Below are 9,251 nucleotides of genomic sequence, written 5' to 3'. Positions count from 1 at the left end.
CAATCAGACACGGGCCTCCTCACACCTCAGCCCTTCCCCTGGCCTCCGGCCGCACAAAGGCCTCCTCGGGCCACAGCCCTTCCACAGTCTCGAGTCACACACTGACTGCCCGCGCTTTAGCCTTTCCAGGGCCTCCAGTCACACACAGGCCTCGCGCCCTAGTACTTCCCCAGCCTTCCACTCACACGCTGACGGACCGCCTAGCACACGCCTCAGCCCTTCCTGGGCCTCCAGTCACACACTGACGGCCTCGTGCCACAGCCCTTCCCGGCCTCCAGTCACACGCGGGCCTCGCGCCACAGCTCTTCCGCGGCCTCCAGTCACACACTGGCGGCCTCGCACCACAGCCCTTCCCGGCCCTCCTCGCGCCACAGCCCTCACACACAGGCCTCGCGCCACAGTCCTTCCCGGCCCCCCGGTCACACACTCTGACCCCCTAAACCTTCACTTACACTGGGAGGCCTCAAGCCTCTCCTCAGCTTTCTACTCGGAGCTGCTCACCGCCCGTCTTCCTGCACTGGCAGGTGCGAGAAAATGGCGACCGCTATTATAGGAAGTGACGTCGCCTCATTTGCATACTCACACCAGGCAGCCAATAGCATGAAGAGGGCTTGAGGGTCCTCTGGGGGTTTCACCTCTTCCTCTTCCGCCTTCCAGGCGGTGATGGCCCTCGCCAGGGGAGTTGGTTTTCACTTATGCCAGCTGTCTGTGCCACCTCCTGCCATATGCTTAGCTCTTCGAGGGCATGATCCAGACCTCAAACAGATTAGTGTCTCCACATCCTGAGCCGTACTAGACACCCAGTAAATATCAATTCAAGACTGAATGAGGGAAGAAAGAAAATGTTACAGTGCTGAGGGTTTCCGTTTGACAAAGTTCTAGAACGAGAAGATAGAACTAGTTACCTTGGCCAGAGGGTTAGCCATACCAGGCTACGTGAACCAGAGAGAAGATGATTGGAGCGCATAGGGACTGGTTGGGAGATGGAGGAGGCGAGACAGCAAATACGGGGCTGTTAACTCTTTACAACGGAATGTCGTTTATGGCAATGGAGACTAAAAAGTCAGATGGGATGTGGTAACACATGCCTGTAATCCCAGCAGTCAGGAAGCTAAATCAGGAGGAGCACAGGAAGTTTGAAGTCAGCCTAGATGACATGGCAAGATCCTGTTTCAAAAGTGGGAAGAAAAAAAAAAAGGAGAGAATCAAATACCTGGGGGAATGTATCATGTATCAGCAATACCTATTATTTGCCTGTCTGCACAAGCTCTAGAACCTGATCGCGATCTCCCTTTCTCTCTCTCTCTCCTTCTCTCTCTCTCTCTCTCTCTCTCTCTCTCTCTCTCTCTCTCACACACACACACACACACACACACACACACACAGAGAGAGAGACACACACACACAAATACACACACACACACACAGAGAGAGACGGAGGATCTAACTTTATGTTAAAATGCTCTGTCTTTTAACTTTTATCAATCAAAACATTTTTACAGGCAAATTCAGGTCACTGGCTTATAGTAGATTTAAGGTTCTCGGGATAAGAAGCAAAGAATTAACAGGATAATTTAATGAAAATTAGAAGGCATTCCTTAGTGGGAGCCATAAAGTCTTCTGTAAGGATGAAATTTTCTCTAACTGGAGAACAAATTAGGGGGAAGATTTAAAATTGAACTAACATTTCAGACTTTGCATCATTGAATAACTTGTTCTAGCAACAATCAAAATGTTTTCAGATGTTTTTTTTTAACTGCCCGAAGAAGCCAACAGGACTTTCGTAGTTACTAGTGAACAGCAATGGTACCAACATTATCTAAATAGAGTTTTGGGGTTTCTTTTGCCAGGTACTGGTCCCCCAAAGAGGTCTAACTGGCTCCTTGCCAAATCTACTCACCCGTCTGGAGCAGATGCCTGACTATTCCATCTTCCGAGGCTATATCATTGTAAGTACCATGTTCTCTGCATAACCATCTTGTCAAGCTATCTGGGAACTGGAACCTCTCACTGGCTGTCCTGTCTTTGCTTTGCAGCAATACAATCTGGCAAGTGCAATCGAGGCTGCAGATGCTTACACTGTGTTTGTGCCAAACAATGAAGCCATTGAAAATTATATCAGGGAGAAGAAAGCCACCTCTCTAGTAAGTGTCAGCCGCAGCAGTCAACATTTTCTCTCTAAGATTCATTCTAGGCTGGGCTATGGGCACATTACTTGAGAGACAGCGGCAGGCCAATCTCTGTGAGTTTGAGGCCAACCTGATCTATAGAGCTAGTTTCCAGACAGCCAGAGCTATGCAGAGAAACCTTGTTTCAAAAAAAAAAAAACAGAAAAAAAATATTTTTGGTGGTGTGTGTGTACATGAGAACAGATCCCCACAGAGGCCAGAGGTATTACATCCAAAGGTGTTATAAGGCCCCTGGAGCTGGAGTTACAGATGGTTTTGAGCTGCCTGATACCGGTATGGAACTGAACCAGGGGCTTCCTTGAGAGTGGTACCCACAGTTCCCTCCTCAGCCAGCTCTCAAGCATCATCAACATTCTCGCCCTATCAGTCATGTGCCATTTGATGCTTTTGTCAAAACCTGTTCATCCAGCTCTGCATACTTAATAGTGATCCAAGCATGTCACAAACCTCCCCAGATCACAGCTGCCATGAACATACCAGAGAGAGAGAGAGAGAGAGAGAGAGAGAGAGAGACTAAGAAACTAAAATATTTAACAAAAAAAAAGTAAGCTGAAGACATTTACCTAGTGTTCATAAAAACATGTGTTCTCTTTTATGTGTAGAAAAAAATGGCTTTAACGTCTCATTAGGGATATAAAATAAAATCAACTGAAAATACTATTTTGCATATCAAAGAAATGTTTATAATTATAGTCCGAACCAATTATGTAGGCAGAAACCACTGTGCATTTGTTTGTAGATTTCTGTATGGTGTCATTTTTTAACACCGGGGGAAAAATATTTCTTTTGCCATTGCAAAAAATATTTTTTTAATTCCAAAAGTCTTTGCTTCAATATAAAGGATTGCAATTATTTTGGATAGTGTTTTTAAATGCATATTTCTACTTGGGGGTATTTTGTTTTAATAATAATTAAAATACTTGGAATTATTTTCATATTCTCATCCCTCATATTATTTTCTATTTTATCCAGAAATCTGTAACTTTATGACACTAACTGCTTAAAGCTCATCTTATGTTGAATTTTTGAAGCTGAAATATTTTTCATCTTAAAGAAATCATTTTTAAAATCTACTTACCACTTTCATTACGGCATCTAAATGTTCTTGATGTTTGTTAATGATGGTGTTAAATGTTTGTTCTACCTGGACATTCACAACCCACCTTCTTACCTAACACTTCTGTGCCCGGATATCTTGCACATGGACAAGCTGCTGCTTTGCAACCCCCATGGTTCTGGCATAGTAGAGCAGAGTATAGCCAAGTGGCCAGTTCACTGGCTGACTTTTCCTTGTATGTGTGGTACAGAAGGAAGACATTCTTCGGTACCATGTGGTCCTGGGAGAAAAACTCCTGAAGAATGACTTGCACAACGGCATGCACCGAGAGACCATGCTGGGGTTCTCCTACCTCCTTGCCTTCTTTCTCCATAATGACCAGGTAACATCTTTTTAACAAAACTCAAGAACAGGTGTCTCCAATACTACCAACCCTCATCTATTCTGTACTGAAGAGTACCTCTGGTACTTCTAAGCCTTACCAATAGGAAAAAGTTGTTTCTGTTGAATCAGAAAGCAATGGATAAACTACATAGTCAGTCTCCCACTCGCTTGTCCTGTGATCAGCCTTCAGATAACCAGTCATTTAGTTAGGGTTTTACTGCTGTGAACAGACACCATGAGCAAGGCAACTCTTATAAAGACATCATTTCATTGGAGCTGGCTTACGGGTTCAGAGGTTCAGTCTATTATCATCAAGGCAAGAGCATGACAGCATCCAGGCAGGCATGGTTCAAGCAGAGCTAAGAGCTTAATATCTTCATCTGAAGGCTGCTTGCTAGGAGAAGACTGGCTTCCAGGCAGCTAGGATGAGTGTCTTATGCCACACCCCCAGTGTGACACCTTCTCCAACAAGGCCACACCTCCTAATAGTGTCACTCCCTGGTCCAAGCATATACAAACCATCACATTCCACTCCCTGGCTCCCATAGGCCTGTTCAAACATATAAGTCTATGGGGGCCATACCTAAACATAGCATAATGCAAAATACGTGTAGTCCAACTTCAGAAGTCCCTATAGTCTGTAGCAGTCTCAACAATGTTAAAAGTCCAAAGTTCAAGATCTCTTCTGAGATCCCTCCAATCACTTAACTGTAATCCCCAAAGCAAGGCAGGAAACAAGCTGGCCAAATTCCAAAGCTGCATCTCCTTGTCTGATGTCAAAGTGGTCTTCAGATCTCCAACTCCTTTTTCATTTTTGTTGACTGAAACAAACTTCTTTCTCCTGGGCTGGTTCCACTCCCTGTTAGGAGCTTTCCTTAGCACATATCCTATGGCTCTGGCATCTCAAAATTCTTGGGGTCTCCAAGGCAACAAATCCAGTGTCTGGGGTCCACACATGATCTTCTGGGCTCCTCCAAAACACTTGGGTCAAATCTCCAGCTCTGCCCTCTGTAGCACTCTAGGCTCTGGTTGACTCTATTCTGCTGCTGCTGCTGCTGTTCTTGGTGGTCATCCTATGGTGCTGGCATATCCAATATACTGGGGTCTTCCTCTGCAACTAAACTTCACCAAAGCCTCTCATAGGCTCTCTTCATGGTATCAGGCCTCAACTTCTTTGTATGACCCCTTCAGTCCTGGGTTATCAACTGCAACTGAGGTTGTACCTTCACCAGTGGCCTTCCATAACCTCTCATGGTGCCAAGACTCAGCTGTTCTCCATGACCCCTTCATACCTTCAAAACTAGTACTACCTAGGGTGACTCTTACATGTTACCAAGTATCTCTGCAGCACTGGGTACAACCTTGACTGTCTCCGGAACATAGCTTCTTTGTGCTTTCAGAACATTTCACCTCAGTCATGCTGGTCTCTTCTTAATCACCACTAATTTCTTAGCCTCAGCTAGCCAGCATCAATTGTCCCAGTAGTCCCTTCTATTCTGGACTCTAAAACCAGAGTCACATGGCCAAAGCTTTGGAGTTCTGCTGTTTGCTTGGGCTGGAACATGACACCTCTTATTCTATTACCAGTTTTCTGTTTTCCAACTCCCTCACTGACTAAGCTTGGCTATCCTGGAACTTGCTCTGTAGATTGAACTCAGAGATCTGCATGGCTCTGTCTTCTGAATCCTGAGATTAAAAGCATGTACTACCACATCTGGATTTAAGCTTTTGGAACTTGCTCTGTCACTAGCTGGTCTTGACTCAGAGATTTGCTTGGCTTTGTCTCCTGGGATTGAAGGTGTGTACCACCATGCCTGGGCTTAAACTTTTCATAGCCACTGATCCTGAAGATCCAGATCAAAAGCATGTGTCTTCCAGCCTCAAGATCTAGATCACAAGTGTGCCCTCCATTTCTGGATTATACTTCATTCCAGATTAAAAGTCCAAACTATTCTTTGTTCAACTGCAAACACAAACAATAAGCTTAGCTGGGTAGGATCTTACCCTGAGATCACTACTCCCTTTATCTCTTTATCATCTTGAACATAGGATTCAGCTCCATTTTATTTTCTGGTGCCCCTTTATTATTACTTGAACCATAAATCTGATATTTTTTTCCATTCTAAGCTTGCTATACTTGTTCAAAACATTCTTCATGAGACTTAACCAGAGAACAAAGTCTCTGTTGGGCTTTTTTTGAGACTTCATTTGTCAATGCAATTAATATAAATCTCTTTATCTTAGTCTCAGGTGGACTTTTCAGACAAGGGCAAAAAGCAGCCACATTCTTCACCAAAATACAACAAAAACAGTCTCTAGGCCACATACTGAAACTCTTCTACACTGAAACCTCTTGGGCCAGGTCTGCACAGTTCAAATCACTCTCAGCAACATATTCCATATTCCTACTAGGAGAGCCCATTAAGCCCCACTTAAAACATTCCACTTATTTCAAAATCCAAAGTCCCAAAATCCACATTCTTTCAAATAAAAGCATGCTCAGGCCTATCACAGCAATACCCCAGTCCCTGGTACCAACTTCTGTCTTAGGATTTTATTGCTGTGAACAGATACCATGACCAAGGCAACTCTTATAAGGATAACATTTAATTGGTGCTGGCTTACAGGTTCAGAGGTTCAGTCTATTATCACCAAGTCAGGAGCATGGCAGTGTCCACACAGGCATGGTACAGGAGGAGCTGAGAGTTCTACATCTTCATCTGAAGGCTGCTAGGTGAAGACTGGCTTCCAAGCAGCTAGGATGAGGATCTTATACACACACCCACAGTGACACACCTATTCCAACAAGGTCACACTTTCAAATAGTGCAACTCCCTGGGCCATGCATATACAAACCATCACAACCAGTGTAGCCCTGCTGACTGTGGTATTTGAGTCCCAGCAGTAATAGGGACTCTTAAGCACTGGTATCACAAACCCAACAGACTTCAGTTTCCAAAATGGAAAAGAACCTGGGTTTTCAAAACAACTTGCAGGATGTGGCCCTGTCTTCAGGAAGCCAGGAGTCTGGTGATATCTATGAGGCTCCACAGTGAAACAACTTAACATTAATGTTGCACGATCACAGGGATGCATCGACCGCCATACTAGATCGGAGTGATTGCCTCACACAATGCCTAAGTAGTTAAATGGTTAGCATTCCCAAAAGAGATTTCATGAAGCTAGTTATTATAGCTGTAATATGAAATTCTTCTCATGTAGTTCAAATGACGTATCTTAAAACTGTATGAGAAATTAATAAGAAACAATATAATTCTAAACTGAATTCTCAGAAGGAAATTTTATTTTTAAAATATTATTTATTTAAGAGTCAATAAGGAGCCAGGGATCATGTGCCTGTAACCCTAGGATTATGGAGGCTATCTTAGGGAGGTTTTCTGTTACTGCAATAAGCACCACGACTAAAAGTAACTTGGAGAAAAGGGTTTATTTCACTTTATGCTTTCAGGTAACAGTCCATCACTGAGGGGGGTAAGGCAGGAGCTGAAGCAGAGGCCACAGAGGAATGCTGCTTACTGGTTTGTTCAGTTTGTTTTCTTATATACCTAAGGACCACCTGCCCAGGAGTGGTACCACCCACAATTCACTGGGCCCTCCCACATCAATCATCAATCAAGAAAATACCCTTCATACTTGCTGACAGGCCAATCCTATAGAGGCATTTTCTTGACTAAGATTCCACTTTCCAGATGACCCTACCTTATGTCAAATTATACAAACTAAGTAGCATAGAGGCTGAGGAAGAAGAATCACAAGTTTGAGGCCATCCTAGGATAGTACTGAGTGCTGTGGTTTGAATGGGCCCCATAGTCTCATATGTTTGGATGCCTGGTCCCCAGTTAGTAGAACTGTTTCTGAAGGATTAGAGGAGTGGCCTTGTTAGAACAGTGTAGCAGTGGGCTTTAATGTTTTAAAGGCCTACAGCAGGCCCAGTTTCTTTCTCTCTCTCCCTGCCCCCCTCTCCTATGGGTCAGGATATAAGCCTCTCAGCTACTGCTCCAGCGTGATACCTTCTTGCTTCCCACCATGATAACCATGGACTAACTCTCTAAAACTTTAGGCAAGCCCCCAGTTAAATGCTTCCTTTTATAGGCGTTGCTATGGTCATGGTATCTCTTTGCAAAAATAGAACAGTAAATAAGACAGACATTGGCACCAGAAACTGGTATGCTGCTGTGATAGGCTTGACCATGCTGTTATTTGGAAGAATATGGAAGACTTTGGAACTTTGGGTAAAAGTAATAATAATAATAATAATAGAATTCCTTAATTGAGGTTTATGGGGTCAACCCCATGGACATGGAAGACATGTTCTTAAGAGATTTGGACTATGGAGGCCCAGATCAAGAGGTTTCAAAAGGGAAGCATATTAGTAAGTAGTCTTCTTATATTTTAGCAAAGGATGTGGCTGCTCTTTGCTTTTGTCCTCAGAATCTTCCTGAGGCTAAATTGAGGAGTTCTGGATTAAGGTCATTGAGAGAGGAGATTTCAAAACAGCCTAGTATTGACTATGGCATGGGGTTATTAGTGATCATTTTTATGCAGATCTACAATGAAAAGGAGTAAACGGGCCAAAGAGAAACAAAATGTACAGTTTGAGGAGGAAAAAAAAGTGTGAAATGTAATGTAGGAGCCAAGTCCTGTGCTCCAGGAAATAAACAGTTAAAGAAAGGCCTGATTCCAACTGGATTAAAGAGAGTGGTGTTCTCCAGGCAAGACCTCATCCATCTAAGCTTCCAGTGTGTGAAAAGAAATTCGAGGAAAGCTTAAGCAGCAAAGAAAACCATCCACAGTGGAAAGCAGGAAGGTACTCAGGTGCCAGTCTCAGCAAGCAGAACTTGGCAGCTTTGGCCACATGCTTCTGGCCTTATCAAGGAAGTTACAAGAAAGGGGTTTTGGAATCCTCCTCCTTAGTTAAGGAAAGCTGCTGAGACCAGGCATATGATGGTGGCGTCCCTGATAGAGGCCCAGAGAGATCACTGTTTGAAGCTATGAAGGTGAAGCCTGGACTGTGTTGGAAACTCCAAGATGTTGGAGATACCAGCAATGAGGAGACCTGCTGAGGAAAGCTGCAGAAAGAGTGCAGAACCAACCCAAGAGGGAAGAGTGTGTTGCAGTCAACATAGTCAGAAAGAGTGGGACACTGATCAAACTAAGACAGAAATTGGAATTTTCCTGCTGGGCTTTGGTCTCGCTTTGGTCCAGTATTTCCTCACTGTGCTCCCTTGCCTCCCTTTTGGAGTGGCCAGTCTATGTTGGAAGTATGTGATCTGCTTATTCTTTTGCTATTATATGGTGTTATAGATTCCATATAGTTAAGAGATAGCTCTCAATCTCAGAAGAGACTTTGGACTTTTGACTTTTAAATGGTCTTAAGACCGAAAGACTATACTGACTTTGGAAGTTGGACTGAATGCATTTTGCATTATGATATGGCTGTAGCATTATGGGGATCAAGGAGAGGAGTGTAGTGATTTGAATCAGAATGCCCTCCATAGGACCGAGGTTTGAATGCCCCATTAGTGGTACTGTTTGGAAAGCACTGAAAATGAGTTTTAGGGTTTCAAAAGCTCACACTAGGCCCAGGCTTACTCGATCAC

The 9,251-nt window shown here is 43.8% G+C and overlaps 1 protein-coding gene across 3 annotated transcripts in view; it reads left to right on the top strand.

The window, feature by feature from the left end:
* The window catches only part of Stab2 (stabilin 2), a 172,966-nt gene that overhangs the window by 101,456 nt on the left and 62,259 nt on the right, over positions 1-9,251 (top strand). For all 3 annotated transcript variants that reach the window (XR_003712742.1, XR_003712743.1, XM_028778048.1), the window contains exons 32-34: positions 1,851-1,949; positions 2,037-2,144; positions 3,497-3,628. Coding sequence is in view for 1 of the 3 variants with exons in the window: in XM_028778048.1 (XP_028633881.1) it covers positions 1,851-1,949; positions 2,037-2,144; positions 3,497-3,628 (339 nt within the window). In the remaining 2 variants the exon portion in view is untranslated. The remainder of the gene's footprint in view (positions 1-1,850; positions 1,950-2,036; positions 2,145-3,496; positions 3,629-9,251) is intronic.

This window comes from Grammomys surdaster, unplaced genomic scaffold (assembly GCF_004785775.1).
Source record: "Grammomys surdaster isolate TR1022 unplaced genomic scaffold, NIH_TR_1.0 322, whole genome shotgun sequence".
Classification (NCBI taxonomy): domain Eukaryota; kingdom Metazoa; phylum Chordata; class Mammalia; order Rodentia; family Muridae; genus Grammomys; species Grammomys surdaster.
Note: the sequence above shows the minus strand (reverse complement) of the source record. Positions and strands in the feature narration are given on the sequence as shown.